Source organism: Pimephales promelas, chromosome 24 (genome assembly GCF_988280905.1).
Source record: "Pimephales promelas chromosome 24, fPimPro1.hap1.1, whole genome shotgun sequence".
Classification (NCBI taxonomy): domain Eukaryota; kingdom Metazoa; phylum Chordata; class Actinopteri; order Cypriniformes; family Leuciscidae; genus Pimephales; species Pimephales promelas.
Window position 1 is genome coordinate 11,693,568 of NC_142792.1, and position 21,036 is coordinate 11,714,603.

At 37.3% G+C, this 21,036-nt stretch overlaps 1 protein-coding gene across 3 annotated transcripts in view; it reads left to right on the forward strand.

The window, feature by feature from the left end:
- The window catches only part of ppp1r12a (protein phosphatase 1, regulatory subunit 12A), a 60,507-nt gene extending 39,706 nt beyond the window's left edge, over positions 1-20,801 (forward strand). The window contains exons 13-26 of one of the 3 annotated variants that reach the window (XM_039663392.2): positions 265-411; positions 1,215-1,328; positions 1,409-1,555; positions 2,345-2,435; positions 2,828-3,007; positions 3,104-3,263; positions 5,277-5,404; positions 6,042-6,104; positions 8,343-8,359; positions 8,498-8,624; positions 8,708-8,812; positions 11,771-11,818; positions 12,802-12,852; positions 15,785-16,007. In XM_039663392.2, coding sequence (XP_039519326.2) covers positions 265-411; positions 1,215-1,328; positions 1,409-1,555; positions 2,345-2,435; positions 2,828-3,007; positions 3,104-3,263; positions 5,277-5,404; positions 6,042-6,104; positions 8,343-8,359; positions 8,498-8,624; positions 8,708-8,812; positions 11,771-11,818; positions 12,802-12,852; positions 15,785-15,919 — 1,513 coding nt within the window. In that variant the 3' untranslated portion in view covers positions 15,920-16,007. Of the gene's footprint in view, positions 1-264; positions 412-1,214; positions 1,329-1,408; positions 1,556-2,344; positions 2,436-2,827; positions 3,008-3,103; positions 3,264-5,276; positions 5,405-6,041; positions 6,105-8,342; positions 8,360-8,497; positions 8,625-8,707; positions 8,813-11,770; positions 11,819-12,801; positions 12,853-15,784; positions 16,008-19,089 lie in introns of those variants that run through there. The other 2 variants (XM_039663383.2, XM_089127321.1) reach the window with 2 other exon arrangements.
- The last annotated feature ends 235 nt before the right edge of the window (positions 20,802-21,036 follow it).

The following is a 21,036-nucleotide window of genomic DNA, read 5'->3' on the forward strand; positions in this document are numbered from 1 at the left end:
TTTACAAAGCGCTTTTAACAATATGGATTCTTATAGAAATTACTGGAACAGATTGTTTAGGCTTTACAACAGGATTAGGATAAAGTTATTGTCCTGCTAAAGTTTTTTTTACTGCTAAGATCCTTAGTCCGCATCCCCCCCCCCCCCCCCCCCCCAAAAAAAGGGAGTCAGTGCTCCAAACATACATGTAACATTTTGTGTGTTTGTGTTTGTCTGCTGCTCACTGCTAACTCGCCTCTTTCACCCGCCACTTCCACACGGCAGCACGTCTCACACGCTAGCGTTAGGCCGCACGTCTAGCTCTCGCGACCTGCCCGCCAAATCCTCCTCTGCCTCCAGCCTGGAACCTAACAACTCTAAAGCCTGGCAGCAGCCTTCCTCCTACTACCAGTCTTACAGCATTCACCGCAGGTACCTGCCCGAGCACCGCCCAGAAAATGTGCACACACACACTCACACTCCATGTCCTCCATGTGTCGTTTCATTCCCCACTTCTTGCCATTCTTACTGTCTGGTGATTTATTTGTCTATGCGGCGAATAGTTTTAAACTATCCATTAGAAAAGACTGAATATATAGTGCTGGTCAATATAATAAAAATTCACAATATATTCGCCATGGTTGGCGAGATAACTTTAATTGAGTGGTTAGTTCCAGTAACTGAAATTTCAAAATATGATTTAAGAAATATTCAATTAAATATTACCTAATATAATGTTGAATATTTTTGTTTTAATTTTGATTTTCTGTTGAGTAAACATTGAATAAAGATGCAAAGGCAAAAATATGTAAATAAAAAGTAAACCTAGCTAAATATAGAATATATATATATAGAATATAGAATTTTTATTTATTTATATTGCCTAGTCCTTATTGTTATTTAGTTCCTTCATTTTATTATTTTTATTTACACATTATGGACATGGCTTTTGCTTTGCTTAGCGTTTTATTTAGTTTTGCTTTGGTTTCTGTTTTGCTTAGATTTGTTTTTGTGTTTTTTTGTTTTGTTTGGTTTATCACTATTATTTATTTTTTTTCCGTGTGTTTTTTCTTACGTTTGGTGTTTTGTTTTGTGCACTATGGACCTTTCTCAGGGTTTTTCTGACTAACGGGTAACTCTTTCCTGTTTTCTCTTGAGGGGGTACTTTTGATTCTCTCTCACTCTCTCCTCTTAACATGTGCTTTGACCTCTGACTGTTGTGTGTGTTGCCGCAGTGGCTCGTTTGGAAGGAGGCAAGATGATGCTTTAAGTTCCACTTCTTCTGCCACTTCCACAACAACGACCTCCTCCGTTACCTCACCCACAGGACACCGCAGCCTGCTGTCTAGGTACGAGCACGCACACACACCTCTTTAAACTAAACACTCAAGAGTTGGTTGTGACAGTGAAATGTGTTGATGCGTAACAGGTATTGGCCCGAGGAGAATGCGGACAAGGAAAAGGAGAAGGAGAAGGAGTCGGCCGCGGTCATCCCCACAATCAACACTGCAGCCACCACCACTACCACCTCCACTACTGGAACTATACTGGGCTCTGACGGACGAGAGAGACGCAGGTACACACATGCACTGCAACATGGGATCATGGAGTTGTTGTTTTTTTTGCACCATTTTGTTCTGGACGTATTTTTACCATTTTCTTTTGTCCATTGTATTTTCAAACAGTTAAATAAAAAAAGAGACCAACCAGCTCCAATTTGATTTGAAAAAAGCTGACTTTTCTTTGTGAAAACATAAAAAATGATTCAAACTTATTCTATGTATTTAGGACTTTTAACTTGGATTGTTTATCCCAAAAAGATCATTGGCATTATTTACTCTCACCCTCACATTATTCATAACCCATATAACTTCCATTCATATGCACAACACAAATAAAGATGTTTTTATTACTTTTCATTAAAAGTCCATGCAACCAAAAGTTTCAAAAAGTTCATAAACATAAATGTAAACCATATGAATTGAGCAGTTTGATCCAAGTCTTCTGAAGAGACCATTTTAAACAATGAACAGATTTTAGGCTTTTATTCACACATAAATCTTGATCAATGCACACGCATAGAGCTCATCAAATATGAGAAGGTATACTAGCCATAAATATTTACTGCCAGCCACAAATCTGTATTTTGCCATTTTAGACGCAACGACACAATATACGTTTTCTTCATTAGATATTTTTTCTACATGTCAACATTTAAATTCAGTTTAAACAATGCATCATGTTCCAGATCTTATTTACTCCCCAATGCCTATTTTTACTCTAATTAAACTTGCACTGAAGAGCCTCAACAAATGCACGTGTTGCTTCAGCTGTGGGATTTAGTTTCTTTGTGTTGCGTCTGTAGATCATACCTCACCCCTGTGCGTGATGAAGAGTCTGAGTCTCAGAGGAAAGCCAGATCCCGACAGGCACGGCAGTCCAGGAGGTCCACACAGGCAAGTTTAGACTCTCATCCAAACATTTTTACCTGCATATAAAATTAATATTAATAACAAATGATAAGTCAGTTTCTTAAAACACTTGAGCTAAAACTAAAGTAAGTTAAAGTAAGTGAGCTAAAAACTAAATGCACTTTTGTTACAGTGTCAGCTCATATGATTTTGTTTTTAGTATTAATCAGATAATATTTCTTCTTATTGATATTAAATAAATATTATTATATAGAACATGTGTTATTTATATTTTATTAAGGTAACAGTATCATAGTTCCCTGCCCTGGTTCTTATTAACGTAATATGTTTGTATATATCTGCAGTTACAGCAAAATTACATCATTTAGCAAACTCAGAAACATAACATAATTTTAACATTTTGACTTTCTTTGCAGGGTGTGACCTTGACTGATCTCCAGGAGGCGGAGAAGACCATCGGTCGCAGTCGCCCCATAAGGCCTCGAGAAGATGAGAAAGAAGAGAAGGAAAAACAAGACAAGGAGAAACAGGAAGAGAAGAAAGAGACCGAGACCAAGGAGGATGACTATAGGTCACGCTACCGTAGCTTTGAGGAGGTGAGGAAAACTCACAGGGAGCAGGACGGTTTGTGGAATTTGAACATTTTTTTGTGTGTTTTACGTCACACGAGTGTCCTCTTTGTTGTCCGCTAGAAGTACCGAAGCACCTTGGCCTCGACCACCACGGCCTCTTCCACTCTGCCTTCTTCCTCTGGCAGCTCGTCTTCTCTCTACAGCACCTCCTCTCTGAACCGGCCAAACAGCCTGACTGGCCTCACTTCAACCTACCGCTCCACACGTGACACTGAGAGAGGTACACATGCCCGGGTCTCGTTTCATCCCCCCCAAAAAAAGCTTTTTATTCTTAACAATAATGAACTAGCCCTGTGTTGGAAAATGAAATATTAATTACCACATTACAGAAAAACAAAAACAAAAAAAAAACAAGTTAATTATATAACAATATCTGTTCCAAGCACTGCAAATGCCCTTATTTGTCATGGAAAAAACAACAGCTGTTTGTCACTTTAAGTAGTGACATGGCACAGGAAGGAAAATGAGTGATATGGTTTTGTGACGCTACAGGAACTGGCATACAGACAGGGACTTCCTTTAGTATGGCTGCAGACTGACTAAGCCAAGCTTCAGGCCGTTGAAAATCTTGCGTTCGGTAGGATTTTTTTATGTTTTTGAAAGTAGTCTTTCACCCAAGCTGTTTTTTTTTTTGATCAAAAATACATAAAAACAGTATCATTGTGAAATATTATTTACATGCAAAATAACCATTTTCTACTTTAATATATTTAAAAAGGTTTGTTATTTTGATGTAAAAGCTGAATGTTCAGCAGCCATTACTCCAGTGTTCAGTGTCACATGATCTTTCAGAAATCATCAGGGTCCCTGCAGGTCCTTAAAAGTCTTTAATTCCGTTTGATCAGATTTAAGGTCATGAAACATCTCAAATATCTTAAATGATAATAACAAAAGTCTTAGTTATCCATTTAAGAGGTCTTAAATTTGAGGACTGTAAATCAGCAATCACAATATGGCCTAATTTAACGAATATTAGACGATTAATTGTCGATAAAACTAAAAAGCGAGCGCGCCGGAGTTATGTTTGGGACCATTTTGCACCTTCATCTTGACTATAAGTTTGCATGTGCATTCGCAATTTCGCAGCCTTTTGTTTTGTGCAGGCCTATCTATATCTGATTAATCTTATATAGGATGCATTTGGTTAAGAATTAACGTGCGCTGTAGTGAAGCGTGTGGTGATCATCTTAAGCGCACGCAGCTAAAATGGCAATGGACGACTAATTACTATGATTGGGACTGTCATATCATATTACATAACATTCTAAAGAGAACAATGTTGTAATAAAACATTGTGAATTATTTGTGATTAGTTGCTGTTTCATCTCGTTGCTCCAGGAAGAGCGCGTCCACAACATGAGTCATTCTGGATGGCTTGTAACTTGTGCATTCTCATCATTTTGTGCAGAAATAATTTTGTGTCTGATTAATCTCATATAGGATGCATTTGTTTGAGTTAAATAACGCACTAGCAAAGTGTTTTGAGCAGCATTTGCACACCCTGTCATGCTGTTGGCCATATGCCACATATTGCAGTAGAAATGCTAGCGATTAATCGATGAATTGATTATTAATTTAAACGACGAGCGATCATGGGAATTTGTGAAAATGGTCATACCTACTGCACATTCGTGGCAGTCATCACTTTGATCTAATGTTGATGAATTGACAATGTTTATTTTATGGTTTTTCTATTGTAATGTGTTGATGTTTTTAAGTGTGAATATTTAATAAGCTCCCTCATCTTTTTGCTCATAAGCAGTATTTCATTCTTGTGGAATGTCTGCCCCAGCAAAAGAATAAAAGAATCTGAGATTCATGATTCATTTTGATATTTTATGGTTTTCTTCTCTGGGGACATTAATTTTATTTTGCAGATACCCTGAGACATTCTAATATGCTGATTTGGTCATGAAGTTTTTATTAACATCACAGTTGAAAACAGTTTTGCTATTTATTAATTTTTTTTTAAATCGTACTGACTCCAAACTTTTGAACTCTTGCTCCAGCTTATATTAGCTACAATTAAACCCGCTAACCTTCATAATAATAATAATATGAGTTTATAGTTGCGTTTTTTTAGATTGATTTTTGTTCCATTAGCTCCGCCAGGATTAAGTGCTGGAGCAATATCATTCCCGTAATCAAAATGGGGGTTTCCACCAGTGGTTTATGCATATTCATAGTTGCTCAATTGTACTCTTAAACAACCATGTGTCTGTTTTCTGACCAGAGTATGATAGAAAAGAAAGAGAGGAAGATAAGGACAGTGAAGACAAGTCTCAGCCACGCTCTATACGCGACCGCAGACGACCTCGAGAGAAAAGACGCTCGACTGGAGTGTCCTTCTGGACCCAGGATGTAAGAAACTCTTGCACCTAAAGCGCATTCAAAACTCACTCTATATGGATTCGGATACAAAAGACATAATGTGAGCTTTACAATCAGCATCCAAAACTAGCCACCAGGCAGCCACAAAACTGTTATGGTTCTAAATATATAAATATATAACATTATTACACAACTCCCTGGAATATTTATTTCTGATTAGACAATTCCAGCTGGCCAGAAAGAAAACTTACCTGCCAGCTGATCTTTAACTCTATTTTATATTCATGCCAAAGCATGTGTGTGCATTTGGTGATTGGCAACTGTACATTTTGGACCCTGTTTACTTTTATAATATAGTTGGAATATGGGTAAAACTTTACAATAAGGCTCCATTAGTTAGCATTGGTTAATGCATTACTTAGTAATGAGCAATATATTTGTTAGAGTATTTATTCATATTTATGTTAGTTGTTAAAAAAAGAAGCTGTTTAATGGTAGTTCATGTGCATTAAATAATATTAACAGATACAACATTTTATTTTAATAATATGTTAGTAAATCCTGAAATTAACTATTTTTTAACTATTAAATATTTTTCTTTGTTAGTTAACTAATGAACATTATTGTAAAGTGTTAATGGAATCTGAAATGTGTTTGTATGTTACAGAGTGACGAGAATGATCCAGAGCACCCATCAGACTCAGATGGCAGCACTAAAGGAGAGCCTCAGGTGAACATTAACTCACCCACAATGCATCTGCCAACACAAATGCTCAGTTCCTCAGTTCTGTTTTTGAAGGACTTTGAGGTTTTTCCTCTGTCCAGCTCCTACTTTCTCCTTGTATAGTCAAAGAACAGTTTGACTTTCCTTCATGTTTGGCATGACAAACAATTTACTGACATTACTGTGTGTCTGCTGACCCCTACTCCCTCTCCAACTTCCTGGAATTGTCCCAGCAGCATTAGTTCTCCTATAGACGAAAGTCGATTCACAGCCAGCAGACTGTCACTTATTACAGGAATAGTCGGCTAGCAATTCCTAGCTGCAGAAACTCACACTTACAGCGATAAGAGAAAATACGTGGCTAGTCACATGAGCCGTGTTTAGTGTGTACTTGAGCTGTTAGTTGTGTGTCTGGGGTGATATTGTGATATCCTGTGCGTATCCTGTGCCAACATGATCCTGGAACCAGATCACACGCAGTTGGGCGGAAAACTGGGAATGAGTCATTCAAAAGTGACAATTTATTAGAGTCAGGAAGAGTAAGACAAAGCTTTGTTGTTGACTGTTGGGTCAGTGGATGAAGAATAGGAAACTGCTTTTTGCATGTACGGAGAGGAAGAAAACCCAGCTGACACATTAAAGCACTTTTCCAAGTGCACTTGTTACAGCATCTCATCCATGTTTAAATATAGCTCAGATATGGCCTAATACAGCTAAAGATCAGTTCTTGCTTGAATGGTTCCAAATGATAAGTGTTCAGAGGGCTGCAGTATGAAAGAAAATCTAATGAGGTCTGCGGGTTCTTTATGAGGCAGCTGTTTTTTTGTTTGCTTAATAGCACACAGTTCCTTTTAGTGAGCTCTTCTGCTTTGAAAAGGAAGCCCGGATGCAAAGCTCAGTGCTGCAGAATGCTTCCAGGGCAATCAGCTACAGGAAGTGGCCTGCACAGTTGCACGGGTCATTGCTTGAGTTTCTCACAGCCCTTAAATCAGTCCAAAGTTTCTAGCCCTCAGACAACAATAAGCACAAATGAGAGAAACGGATATGTTTGGAATGGAATAATGTCTGTAAGTTCAATCTTGATAAAAAAAATTTTTTTTGTCCTGGAATTACATACGGCTGAAAACATAATTGAAATTCGTCTTTCAGAAAATTCGAGAACTCTAAAAAGGAGCAAGACACTTAACCCCTAGTTGCTCCAGCGACGTGCGACCTCTGATATGTAAAGCAATTGTACGTCCCTTGGATAAAAGCGTCCGCTAAATGAATAAATGTAAATGCATGCTCATAATGGAAGCGATACGGTCGCAGTTTCGACGTGCTCGCTTTTTTCGTGCTCGTATCGAGTTAAAAACATCTCAACTTTTCAGAATGCCTCCTTTCTGAAAAAAAAGGAGAACGCAGCGCGTTTTCTACGCGTTTTAGGCGCTATATGTGAATGGCGCCTTAGTCCTTTTGTTTTAATCAAGCACAGTTATTTGTCCTAGTAAGCTTTTGCCGCTGGTAGTTGTTTGACGTCAACTCGTTGTGTCCCGGGCTCAAGTCTCGTTACGTTATTATGGCATACTGTATCTCTCATCTTTAGCGGTGTTGTTACTGAATGATAATAGTTTTATGCATACCGAAAATTTGCATTGTGCACAATGTGCATACTGCATAGTACTTCCTTTCAAAAATAATTGTTAGCATGCCAATCCAAACTCACTCCAATACCCTGTGTGTGCTCTGAGCCGCCGGGGAATAAGATCCGACCCAAAGGTCTTGGCTGCGGATCAAGAATTCATGGAGAAAAAGCCCCAGCAGGGCTGAGAGGTCTCGAAGCTCAAAGAGAGGAAGAAATAAAAAGAGCGGAGGATGGACGGTGACCGAAGTCCTTTTACTTCCACTTTGATAAATGTGGCACTCGTGTTGAAGTTGAACCTTTTGAAGTATGACTCTTATTAGGACAAAATCAAATGGATTACGCCCCAATGTCTTCAAACGCGTTCTTTACTGTAGAGCGGTAAATGATAGATTGCTGACCCGCACAGACTCTCATTATATGGCAGCATTAAGCAGGCTAAGAGAGTGTCACAATCCATCCCAGACTAATTGATAATCTGCATTCTAGACGCTCTGATAGGCTAGACAAACAGACACACTAAATGCATTTTGAGCATGTGATTGATTAACGGCAGGTATAGACTTAGTAATAACTTCTCTCTCTCTTTCTCCCTCTCTCTCTTTATCTGTTCACATCCACAGAGCGACAGACTATCCAGGTACGTATCCCAAAAAACACTTTGTCATTAAGTGCTTAACTATGTCCTTTTATAATGAGCTAAATTATATACTTTCATTCATGCCTATTATGAAAACAGCAGTGAATATTTGAAGTAACCATCCATTTCCCCCCTCAGGAATGACCCTCTCTCTACTAGCACTTCCTCCACTGACCGTTACGAGTCTTATAGTACCCGCGGCTTTGGGGAGAGTCGGAGGCCGTACTCGCGCATCGAAAGAGACGACACCACTGATTATAAGAAGGTACAAACATTGCGCTGTATGATTACGCCCGGTTAAATAATGCTTAGTCGAGTGTTTACTCAACATGCTCTTTCCGCTTGCAGCTTTATGAGCAGATTTTAGCTGAAAACGAGAAGCTGAAAGCTCAGTTACGTGATACAGAACTGGAGCTGTCAGACCTGAAGCTGCAGCTGGAGAAAGCCACACAGGTGAGTTCCTTTTCTGAGAGAGTTCTTTTGGGCTCTGTTTACCTGTATATCATCTGCGCTAAAAGCTTCAGAGATTTGTTCACACCGTCTCATAAATCGCACAACAAAAGAAAAACACAAGTGATCATTTGTTTTCAGTTAATTCACTGACTTGGACATATTTTTATTTTATTTTTTATTTGAGCCACTTTTCCCCCCTTGAATTCCAGGCTAAGAAGAGAAAAATTAACCCTCTCAGGACCAAAAACGCACCCCCGCGTTTTTTTTTTTTTTACATAGCAGCAACATAGACTTAAAATACTCATTAATGGTCATAAAAATAAAATCAATACGTGATTATAAACTATGGAGGGTCTTCTTTTTTTCTGTACATTCTTATTAACATCAAAACCTTGTGTTTTCATAAAATAAATAAAATAAACAGGGTGCGCCTTGAGCTTTCTGCAAAAATCTTTCTGAAACGCGTCCGAATAAACTGTAACTCATTAAATACTTGTCACAGAGACACGAAAGATTTCCCCTTATGAAGCTGAAATTCTCTTCTTTTAAATGAAGTAATTTATATAAAAAGCAACTATTTTCAGTTAATGTAATCTGTACGAAAACAGAGAGATGTCGGTATTTTCCCTTTCACCTAATTATAGCGTAATGGGACACGCCCACTGAGATCGTGCTTTATTCAAACCCTAATGTTGAGGCAAGCCATATAACGCCCACATCAGCTTGGGCTGAGTTTATTACAAATCTTCCCTCATCCTAACCTTTTGTCTTTCTGTGCAGTGAGGAATAATTATATGTTCTATATAAAATTAGATATAATTATATGAAGAATATATATATATATATTAGGGGTGTCACGATTCTCCAAATCCTCGATTCGATTAAGTTTTCGATTCTAAGGTCACGATTCGATTCGATTTTTCGATTAAAAAAAAAATGTAAAGCGCAGATTGCTATGCAATTTTTAGACTACACATTTATGCATTATGCAATATAAATTTGTTCACAATGTACACTACACCATTGCTAAATTTAAAATATAACAAAAACAAGTAACATAACTTAATAGTATAACATTTAAAGCCCCTGAAATGACTAGAAAAAAAGTTTAGTTAATTTTGATGAACGAGATTGAACAATAGAGTCAGTAAAACGATCCGAACTTTCCATCACGGACGCGACATGGGGCGTGGCAGTATTGACGATACCATTTTTTATTTCGATTTCGATACCATTGAATTAATTTCGATCGATTTCGATTTAATATCGAAATCGTGACACCCCTAATATATATGTGTGTTGTCCTTTCAATTTTTTCTTGTCTTACTCACCTGAATGAAAGGCTCATTATTATGCGTGTCTTTGTCTCTCAGGTGAGAATCACCTAATTATACATGATGGGGCTGTTCACGCCCATTTGCCATTGCCTTGGCAAACAAAAAAAATGTTTTTCACAATATAACCCAATTCACAGTTTTATGTGAACGATTAGGAGGATGATTTTCAGATCATTGTGAAGAAAAAACTCTAGGCCACAACATCCATTAGTCAAAAGTCTTATGGACGCATATTTCGTATGTGTTTTGTGGCCTTATTTCAGAAACTTAAATTTTTAGTTTTTTCAATAACCACGCATAAACAATATTCTCTCAAAAATACAAATATGTACATACATGTTGCTGACATATTATGGTAGCCCTGTTTGTGCTAAATATAGTTTAATTTCACCTGTGCCATTAATAGGTTTATAAGCAACTGAAAAAAGCACAAATGTCAGAACATCTCAAGGACCCCAAATACACCTTGGTCCCCAGGGGGGTTAAACAAACAGATATATATATATATATATATATACAGTTGTGGCCAGTAGTGATTTCCGGAGGAGATACTTGTTTTTAATTTAATTGTAGTTTGATTATACCATCAGGAAATTATTGTTATTTTTTACATTTTTTTTTAAATATGAGGGGAGAACAAAACACTAAACTTGGTCAATGTATTTATCTGACATAATTATTTGGTAAAATAATAGCAAAGAAAAACAAAGCTCACAGGAAAAAAGTATACATTGACTCCAACATAATCAGTTGTTTCCCTGGTTCTGTTGTTTTTTCATGCGTTTGTAATTTCTTGCCAAATTTTTAATATTTAAATAATGGGTAAAGATGTTAATATTCCTTGGGTGGACTTTTTGCCACTACTGTACAATTATTAATTTAGTGCCTATTTCGATATTTAATTAGTTTTTAGGGATAACCAATGAAAACCCCTCCATCCATTTAGTCTAGTTCTGTCAGGACCACTTTGAGAGTGACATTTATTAAAAATCTTTGGATTTTGCGAGAGGCTTAGGCTCTAAGGTGCCAAACTAGACAGCTTGAGACTCAAATACCCCAAGCCTTTTAACCAAATGTTTCTTAGCATATGTTTACAGAAGGAGATACAATAATTACGTGCATACAGTTTCTATACAGAATCTACTGCTCTATTATCAAGATGTAAGTGTCTGTGACAGACTGTAGAGCATTGGTTGAATGAGCTTAAATACTAAAGTTGATCAAAGTAGGCGGAGTAACAAACCAGTTGAGTGTCACCTGATATTGTTTAGCAATCAGTGGTCCTGAACTATGCTTGGCTTCCATTCGATCACTCAAGCTCTTTTTATTTTCAAATGGTTAGTGTTATTGTTTAATGGTAAAATTGAATGTAAAAATGTATACCATCATTTTAATATTGTCACACATTATGAAAAACCTGTAAATGTCAGGAAATTTTCTATTATTATTTCCTGGCTGGGAAAGAATGCAAATATAATAATGTATTTTAGAATTAAAATTCATTTCTGTTTTTAATATGAATAATAAATATACAATTTCTGGAAATCAAAAAATGTCATGTAAACCTTGATTGGGCCTTAACGCTGCTCACCTGCTGTGAAACTTTCTTTTTCAATTACAGAGGCAGGAGCGCTTTGCTGATCGGTCACAGCTGGAGATGGAGAAAAGGGTAAAAGCAACTGTTACTTGAACTTTAAAATTTAATGTATCGAATCATCATTCTTTACCCAAGTTAATGGCAGTGGATGAGCAGGTGTAATGATGGGGTATTAAATATGGATTAAGTCACATGTCAGCAAATCTCAGCTCAACTGCTGAGATTTTGGAGATGTGTAAGAACTGCTCCAGATAAATGCTGAATTCTGTCCTCCATCGGCCAAACGGTTGGTAACTGTTCCGCACTGGTTTATGTCTGAAGGTTGCAGGCAGGTCTCAGGCTCAGCTGGGTGCTTTGGGTAACGTTTAACCTGAATCGAATGTGTTTACAGCTCTGCTAGTGGCTGAATCACATGCCTCTCACAGCCCCAGGGGCTTGGAACCAAACCCAATCAGCCAATCACAATCCCTTTTTCACTTTTTGCCTTGAAGTCACAAATCCAGCTCACCTTTCTAGACTTGTACAAGTGAATATGTGTCTCATGTGAGACATAGAGTATGGTGTGGTTTCTCTTTCAAACATTGTGTCTGCATGTGTGTGCGAGACATCGTCTGTGTGGAAAAAATCGTCTTAAAATTTGTATTTGCATCTCAAGTGCAGTTTAATTCATTGTTACATCTGATTACAGTGAGTTATTCCTCGAAATGTTCAGTCATTTTCTCTTTTCCTGATTTGTAGTACATATACCATACAGAACGTTTTTTAAACTAATTCATAATTATTAGATATATATTTCTATTACACTATACATGCAAGTAACTTGTGTAAGCATGAATAGTCATACTATATTTCCAGCTCTTGATCAGCTTCACTAAGCAGTGTGTGGTTCTCTTCACTTTGTTCACTTCGCTCTGTTTTGACATCCAGTCACCTGATGCCTCCACATGATTCTGCGTGTGTATCTCTCTTTGTTTGCAGTGATAGTGGATCATGGAGATGTTATTGTGTTTTATGGCCATGTGCGGTAACATGTCAACATCTGTGTGTGTCTGCAGGAAAGAAGAGCTCTAGAAAGGAAGATCTCTGATATGGAGGAAGAACTGAAGGTAGTACTTTTTGCCTGTTTTTCAAAGTGTGTTGTGCATCACCAAACCAAAAGCAAAATTTAAGGTGCGTCCAAGCAAGGTCTTAATTACTGTAATTACGAGATTCCAACTTGTAAAAAGCGTACATGTCCTCGTAAGCTTGTAAGTTGGGAATCTTCAGAGAGTTGTCCTAGAAATGCATAATTCTCAGTGCAAGGACATGAACAGCTCCGTCATGTGTTGTCATCTCGAAATTAAGGTAATTACGTCATGCTGTCGTTCTTGATAAGGGAACTAGACTATTTTGGGGAAAAATTGTATGAGTACACTAGCATATCCACCTTGTTCCTCGCTAGCAGAATTATCCTTTACATTTCTGGTCTCCAGTGTTTCGAGTCAAATTACCACGTTTTCTGATCTGGTAATGTAATGTTTAACCTTTGAAAATGGTTTTAAAAGGCTCCATACTACCATCACTTTACAAAGTCAGAATGATATCTTTTCTCAATGCCTCATCCGTCTAAGTTTATGTGTGTAGATGACATGAAGTTGCCTGAAGTTGGCTACAATGAAAACCGATGGACGCTCATATCCTACATACAGCACCCGATTGGGTGAAGTTTTGGGGGGTTTGTCTTTTTGTTGAGTGCATACCTTTAATGGGGAGTATATTAAGTGCTCAAAATGCATACTTTCCAGGAATTTCTTCATTTTATCGCTGTTGTTGTGGTAACAGCACAGCTTAACCCTCATTTTAATTATTAGTAATGTTCAAAAATTCAGTTTTGTTTTTTTTATACTCCATTTTAACAATGGGTTCTTATGGAGAACAGAACAGGACAACATACAAACAGAAGTTAGCTCATCGTTTGCTCAGGAAAAAGGTGGATAGATGACCTCAAAACTAACAGACATGGAATAAAAGCTACAAAACTTTGACTTCTTCCTTTTACATGGGGGTTTTACAGCTCGTTTATGTGATTGCGTGAGGATTGAGATTGTTGTTTCACTTTGTTCATTCTATCTGCTTCATATCAAGTTGCAGCTCAGTTTAGCTGTTTTAGCCGTACTGTAAATATTGCACATGTTCTCTCTATTCTAATGTCTCTATTCCGTGTGTGTGTGTGTGTTTGTGTGTGGAAGGATAGCAGAATTTAAAATCTTAAATTATATGAGCGTCAGTGAGAAGTTTTCCAGGCTTTGGTTTTAATCTTTCTGTGACATGACGAATTTCTGTAGATTTCAGTATTTTAGTATTCTCCATTAAAACCCCACTTCTTAAGCATGTGTGTATCTAACTGTATTAAAGGAGTATTCACTTTAAAAAAAAAAAATGTACTCACACCCATGTCATTCAAGATGTCCATGTCTTTCTTTCTTCAGTCGAAATTAAGAAATTAAGGTTTTCGATGAAAACATTCCTGTATTTTCAAAATGAACAAATCTTTTTCCAAGTCGATTCGTTCATTTCGTTTGTTGAATGAACCAAATGACACGAAAAAAGATTTCTTCATTTTGATGAACGAGTTTGAACAGGAGATTCACGAACGCGCATCACAGAACAGAGCAAGGTGAGCATTTGAGCTTATAAAACTTAAAGGTATAGCAGAGGATCTTTCCGAATTTTTAGAGAAGACCCGCCCTCTCAATTTTTTTTTTTAAATGAACATGCGCAACACTCTATTTGCTCCCGAGAGGGAACGTCTATTACGCCTTACACAATTATGTTGCAAATTCTAAACTAACTCAAAAACATTCATGCAAGACAATGTCAAATGCCCTTCCGTGTTTTATTTACTTATTATACTGATCGTTTGAGTGACCGAGGACTCGAGACATGATATGCAATGAAGTAGCTTGTTGCATTTGTGTAATAGTACTATGGTCAACACATTGGAATTATCGAAAATGAACACACAAGGTTTTAGAATATTTCTGCGGCCTTTCTCTTCTTATCATACACTTCGTATACTTTTTTTTTCTCTTTCGACCCTCAGCCATTTTCAAAGGAATGGCTGAAACCGTAACTCATCACACATAATACATCTGAAAGTGCACATGCACAGAAAGCGAAAACTACATAGGGACGAGCACAAACGACGGCCTTACGTAAACATATCACCAGAATGATTGACACTTAGGTGGACCAATAGTATAGGCTACCCACCCGGAAAAAGAAAATCCTCCGCTATACCTTTAAACTTTATTTATTTATTAAATGAGCAATCGTTTCGCTTGATAAGACCGTTATTCATCGTCTGGAATCGTTTAAAGCCCTTTGAAGCTGCACTGAAACTCATTTGGACCTTGAACCGTTTGGTTCCCAGTAAAGTGCATTATATGGTGAAAATCCTGGAATGTTTTCATCAAAAACCTTAATTTCTTTTCGACTGAAGAAAGAAAGACATGGACATCTTGGATGACAAGGGGGTGAGTTATCAGCAAAAGTTTTTTTAAAAGTGAACTACTTCTTTAAGGGGACTTTTTCCCCAGAATTGTGATAAATCGGACAAAACCTAATTTGGGAACATCTGGGAAGGTCCTTGTTACTAAAAATGATCTTTACTGTATATTAACCTTTCTTTCTTTTTCTTTAAAGGAAACAAAATTAATTTAAGAAATGATGTCAGCTAACATGTTGAATTTGACCTGTTTTAACTTTGGATTTGGTCTTTATATCATTTCCCTCTAGTTCGCCCCTACATCCTGGTTGAGAAGCAATAACCTATAGTGTTTCTAATAATCTGTTAAAAATAAGTTATTTATGTTTCAAATGTCTTCATTTAGATCGCTATGTATGTGTGTGCGTTTTTTTTAATTAGTTTTGTGAATCCCATATTTGGTCACTTTTTGTACTGATTACTTTAGTTTGCGTTTTTTTCCGCGTTTATTTTTGTCTGATGTCTGTCATCCCCACTATCTCTTTCTCTGTCTGTATTTCTCCCTCTCGTAGAACCTTCCTCAGGTAAAGCAGGTGCAGTCTCTGCGCCAGTATAACGAGCGTTTGCAGGCAGAGAACAGGGCGCTGTCCCGCGTGCTCTCCAAACTCTCGCAGGGCTGCAGCCACCTGCCCGCCGCAGACCTGTAGACCCGCCCCCACCTCCTCTTACACCCCTCCTCATGCTCCATTCAGCTCCGCCCACGCCCATATAAAGGCAGGTGCCAGCCTGTGTCTGAGCTGATGCTCCGCCTCCCTCAGTGCTCTCTGCTTTTCTTAAAGGGGAGGATTTTTTTTAATTCTTATTTTGTTTTATTCTTTTTTTTTTTTTTTTTCACCATGCAGTTATTGCTAATAAAGTACTGTTTTGGTATGTGCTTTAAAAATAAGGGTCAAAAGAGGAAATATTTTGCATTCATTTATTATATATTAAAATTTGTCATTCATTACAAAATTACATAAACTAATTCTGCCAATTTTTTAATTTTCAAATGGCATGTTTTAATTTGTTATAAAAATATGAAATTAAAATTACTAAGTAAAATATATTTTTTATGTTTACAGACTACTTTTTACAAATGACGTTTTGTTAGTATTTTCATTGAAAATAACATCTCTTCATGAATGATATGACATATATTGTATGTTGATATTAAAACAAATAATTTCATTTAAACGCAGCTCAAATCCATCACACAGTTCCGGCTATTTATAAACAGTTTTAAGTAATAAATTGTCCTATTTTTTTCTTTCTTTTTTTTTGCCACTACCCTCGAATGTGTTGCTGTGAAGTGCAGTTCGTTTTGGATGACTCTGGCATCTTGCATGAGGTGCTTGACTGGTTTTTGTGAAACTGTTTCTCTGCTTTTTTCTTTTCCTTTTCTTTTTTTATACTTTGGAGACCATTCTTTATCCCTCAATCCCAGATATTTTGATCCTGGAGCTGAACTGCCATATACAGTATGCTCTGCCTGAGGCTAATCTAGATTGCATGGCTTCTGGAAACTCATGCATTTTAATCTACAGATTGTCCTTGGTAAATGCTTCAATTACATTTGGAGCTTCTCTTGCATAATGTCTGCAGTGTTATACAGATTGTAAGAGGAACCTTTTTTTGCCTATACTCTGTTTTTCTTTCTAGGTTTTTGAGTCCTGTTTCTTTTATTCAGTTCTGTTTTGTGACTTATTTCAGCACTTAGCTTTTATGGACTGTTTTAATGCATTTTTCCAGTCTATAACTGCAATACTCACAGACTGTAAATCTCTCTTTTGGGAGGTATCAGTACACTGTTAAAATGTAATTGTAAATGGCAAGTTTATCACAAGGAAGTTGTTTCTTTGTGTTCTTGGAAAACACAATCTGGTACACAATTTTGCATTCCTTTCTTGAAATATTTCACAAGAAAAGGATGTTCTGTAAACATTTACTCACCCTCATATCGTTACAGGCCTGTGACTTTATGTGGACTTTCTGCGTCCAGTTAGTAGAGTAGTTTGTCTGACTTTTCATTCCGCGGTCAAAAGAGTCCACCTGTCCATCTATGCGGTTTATGGTCAATAAGGACAGTGAGAGTGAAATCTCAGTTAAAGATCTCCATTTCAACACTGTAACCTAAAGACTGAAGTGGGCTGGGTATCAAGTAGCACTCAGTGTTGTGGTTTATACAGACACTTTGAGCCGCTCTTGTGTTCCAGCCCCTTTATTTATCCCGTCCAGTTGAGAACACACAAAGGAACTCTATGTGTAGAGAGGGAGAGAGAGAGAGAGAGGACCGCCTGGCCTGAGCACTGTCCTCATCTTTACCATCTCAGATGAGAGTGCATGGCTACAGTTTTCCATTGAACTGCAGTGTGCTTGTTGGTTTGTGTGTGCAAGTCTACTGTCCCTTTTCAACCAAAATGGTGCTGTTTTGGGTGCCGATGAATCTGCAGACTTCTCTAAAATGTGTATATATCTAATGCTTTTGAAAAAAAAACTATTTATATATATTATGATATTGCAATAATTTCTCAAATAGAATTTTTTTTTTATTTGGCAGTTACATTTACATTAAAACTCTTTACAGTTGGCAAGATTCAGTGAGTCAATTCAAAGCTCTGATTCTGCTATTCATTGTTCATCACTGCATGGGTTTTTTGATGTGTGTGTGTGTGTGTGTTTATAGCTATGCATACTATATTTAATTAGTGCATTCAAATAAAATTATATATATATATATATATTATAAAATATATAAATTATATAAAATATATAAATTATATATATATATTAGGGCTGTCAGTTAAACGCGTTATTGACGGCGTTAACTCAAACCCATTTTAACGGCGTCAATTTTTTAACTAGTCTTTTTGGCCTAGGAAACTTTGTAGATTCTGAATGGAAACTTTACTAAACAGTTGCCAAATGGTTCAATTGACAAGACCAAAGTGATCTGTGTGTTTTGTCGTTGTGAACTGAGCTATCATCATCGCAACACGTCCAGTCTGAAATAGCCTACCACTTGATGATGGCCAAGCACACACAAACACAGACACACACTGCTGATGCGACTTCTCTGCCCCCTCGTCAATATCAGGACCTCGTCAGTATTTCTTTCACCCTTTTATTGATAGACAGTGTTACATTGTGAGAGAGATTATTTGCTCCAAGGGAGAATGTTTGTGTGAAATTGAACACATTATATGCCAATGTTGTTTTCAATAAAAGACATTTGCACAAAGCAAGCCGATCTACTTTTCCATGTTGATAAGAGCATTAAAATGAGGAAAAATAATGTGAGAAAAAGAAATCAAGAGACATTTAGAATAGATAAAAATGTGCGATTAATCGCGAGTTGACTGCAACATTAATGCGATTAATCGCGATTAAATATTTTAATTGTTTGACAGCACTAATATATATATATATATACATATATGTTATTCTTATTCATCATAATTTAGCATATATGATTACTGTATCATAGTTTATGCATCAATAGTTTTGAGTGCACTTGGCTACAGTGGCTGTTTGGTTACTTTTTCTCGCCATTTATAGCCATTTTAGAGCTAATATAACATATGAAGATATGTTTTGCATATTGTCTGAAAATTTTCAAAAATACTGAGAGAATTATCACCTTTCCAGCTTTCAGATCAGACACCATCACCATATCGGTGGAAAGGGGGGTTGTGTTGGATAGTAATTGCTGTTTAAAGGAAGGAAGGAAGGACAAAAAAAAACAAAAACTAACAGCGTCAGCGTCTAGATACGAGTCAACTTCAAAACACTGGTTCTTTTCTGTAAATCTAACCCTCCCCTCTCCTGTTTTCTCTTCCAGACGCTACCAGACTTGAAAGCAGACAACCAGAGACTAAAGGACGAGAACGGAGCGCTGATCCGAGTCATAAGCAAGCTTTCCAAATAGAAAAGACCCCTCCCCGCATCCTCCGGCAGTAACGGTATTGCACATCTAGATATTAATACGAGACAACGGCGACAAGAAGGCTCCGTCTCCCCTTCTGTTTCTCAGTCCCCAGCTTTCCCTCGCTTCTCCGCTCCACCGAACGCCCACCTCACCACTCACACAGAACCACTGCGTTTACAGAACTAAGGAAAAGCGTTAGACGAGAGAATGGCATCGAACACTTTGCGGGCGGGGAAAGCCTCGGAAAAACTATTTAACCAATAAGCCTTAGTTGTACATACGTCACTTGCATCAAATTTCTCTTGGCTGTCACAGAACACCTGATTTTATTTGTGCCACACTTTTTTTTTTTTTTTGTGATCTATCCTTCTTTTTTTGTTGTTGTTGTTTTTATTTTTTGTTTTTTTGCTCTGCTCTTTAATCTTTCTTCCTGTATAGATGAGTCATGCAATGTGCAGCTCTCTCCTTCCATCTCCTCCTCCTGTCCTCATCCCCCCTCCACATTGCGCTAGAAGTCCCGCCTCGTCCTCAGGGGCACTGTCTCTCAACAGAAGACTTCCTAGCACTCCGCGATGTTGGCGCACACTTCCTCCTCTCTCTCTCTCGCGGCCCTCGAGAGACGCCGGACCCCTGGCTTTACCGATTAGGTGGACCTTGTGAAATCGAAGCTTTCACTTATGTGCAATATATGCATTTCTTTCCTATACAAATGCTTTAAGAATGAGTCTGTCACTAGTAAATGTTCACTTCCTCACTCACCCCGGTTTCCTTCCTCTCCCCCGACTTCTTTCTCTCGTTTCTTTGAGTTTGTAGTGTAGTCGTTGGTTTATATCCTGTACTCCTCACGTTGTTTTAGCAGGTACTGAGTGAAGTTGTATATACCTGTATGTATTGTTTGAGACCAGCACATGGCATGCGTTTATGGTTCCCTGTCTGTTACTATTGAAATATACCAACTCCAGAGGACAAAGTGTGTTTTAACTATTTCCTTCTTCTTTTATAGTCGAAAAAGTCATTGAATAACAATAGAGCCGCCCCCCTTCAAGGGGAAGGTTTTTTCTTTCTCAGTTTTAAGTGTTCACGTAAAATTGTGAGATAATAATATAATTGCTTCACTACATTTCACACATTTTATTCAGTATCTTTGGAAGAGTGCTGTTCATTTTTTTTTTTTCTATTTTACTTTTTTTTTTTCCATTTACTTTTTTTTTTTTTTAAGCTGTAGTATTAGCCAAGGTGTTGTCACTAAAAAGATCCTAGATATCGCTAACCCAGTCCTTTTTACAATGTCTACATGCACTGTCAATGCCATGTCAGGAGTCTTGCTGTCTGGTTTAGCGAACTTTTGCCACCGCATCAGATGAAGTCCATGCATCGGAAACATGTTTTATGCATTTCAGTGGCCTTGTACTTAAAATACTGTAGTCGGGAAAAAAAATGTCGCTGTAGTTGGACTGTCAGCTGTCTCCTCTTTGGTTTAGGTTTTTAATTTTTGTTTTGTTTTCTTTCCTTTTTAAATTTCCCATCATCTTGTAAAATAGATGTGTGGCTTCATCCGTGCAAGCTGTGCTGTGACTACCAACCACTGAGAGTTAATTAAAATAAACTTGTACATTGTAAAAATCTCTTTGCCGTCGTTGTCCTGTTTTTTTCTTTATTCCTTCGATTATTGGATTGGATGCTTCTAAACCAATGTTAGTTCCACATCTCACATTGTTGTTTTGACAAAAAAGTCGATTTTTCTACATATGATTTTAGGAATAGTCTTCTAGCGTAGTCCAATTTAGTTGGATTATTGTTGTTGAATATTTATATTTCCCCTATTAATACCCAAACTACTTGAATGGTAAATTTAATTGA